This window comes from Nestor notabilis, unplaced genomic scaffold (genome assembly GCF_000696875.1).
Source record: "Nestor notabilis isolate BGI_N333 unplaced genomic scaffold, ASM69687v1 scaffold21549, whole genome shotgun sequence".
In the NCBI taxonomy this organism is placed as follows: domain Eukaryota; kingdom Metazoa; phylum Chordata; class Aves; order Psittaciformes; family Psittacidae; genus Nestor; species Nestor notabilis.
The window spans coordinates 1-1,261 of NW_009942624.1; the positions used below are offsets into that span (position 1 = coordinate 1).

General features: G+C 56.9%; 1 protein-coding gene across 1 annotated transcript; it reads left to right on the plus strand.

The window, feature by feature from the left end:
• Positions 1–199: 199 nt before the first annotated feature.
• Positions 200–1,032, plus strand: LOC104401028 (polymerase I and transcript release factor-like; the record flags this gene model as incomplete). Its single annotated transcript, XM_010021496.1, has 1 exon — positions 200–1,032. A coding segment is annotated over one exon (653 nt), but the record flags the coding sequence as incomplete, so codon positions are not given.
• Positions 1,033–1,261: the final 229 nt, after the last annotated feature.

Below are 1,261 nucleotides of genomic sequence, written 5' to 3' on the forward strand. Positions count from 1 at the left end.
TGCGGGTTCAGTGCTGGCACCTCTGGAGTCACAGCGGGTTTGGAACCAACCTGGAACGAGCAGAGCCTCCCGACAGTCACCCCTCAGGTGCAGTGAGGGAGGATGGACCGAGCCCGATGTCACCTGGGGATGGCTGCGTGTGTCTGTGTGTGCCTGTGTCTCACTGGCTCCGCTCTGTGTCTTCCCGGATGACGTGAAGGCCCCGCTAAACTGAGCATCAGCAAGTCTCTAAAGGAGGGCGAAAAGCTGGAAAAGGAAGGTGAGGGTGAAGAGGGGCCTGTGGGTGAGGACCACGCAGAGGAGGACCACATCCAGCTCTCCTCAGATGAAGAGGTGGAGATTGAAGAGATTATTGAAGAGTCACGGGCAGAGCGCATCAAAAGGAGCGGCATGAAGAGAGTGGATGACTTTAAGAAGGCATTCTCGAAGGAGAAGATGGAGAAAACTAAGCTAAAGACCAAGGAAAACCTGGAGAAGACTCGCCACAACCTGGAGAAGACCCGCCACAACCTGGAGAAGAGAATGAACAAACTGGGCACCAAGATTGTGACTAATGAAAGGAGAGAGAAGATGAAGACCTCTCGGGACAAGCTGAGGAAGTCTTTCACCCCGGACCACACCATCTACGCCAGGTCCAAGACAGCCGTCTACAAAGTGCCACCCTTCACTTTCCACGTCAAGAAGATCAGAGAGGGCGAGGTGGAAGTGAAAGCCACGGAGCTGGTGGAGGTGGGTGGAGAGGACGGAGAGAACTCGGATCTGCTGCGCGGGGAGAGCCCCGAGACGCACACGCTGCTGGAGATCACGGAGGAGTCGGACGCGGTGCTGGTGGACAAGAGCGACAGCGAGTAGGACGGGGCTGCAGCGCGGAAGGGTTGTGGACGGCGGCCGAACACGTATTCACTCACATTCGAGAGCTCTCTCTGCCCCGGGTGCCCCAGGGCAAGTGCACACGATCGCCCCCCCGGAGCCGACGCCGATCCCCTGCCTGCTTGGACAAGGTGTAGTTTCTGTTTTAGTTTTAGCACACAAACGTTAGGAACACGGGACTCTTTTTCTTACACTGTCCAATGACCCTTTGGAGACCATTCCTGCCGCAGAAAGCCTTTAGCACCAGGCCTGAAGACAGGCTTTGAGTGACGGGGACCCGGCCCAGCTGGACAGTGCTAAAACCAAGATAATGGCTGTACACCTGGAAAGCTCAAGCGTCCTCCAGAAGCCAGGAGCTGGTGTCAAGGCAGCATCCTGCCCGTATCCCCCC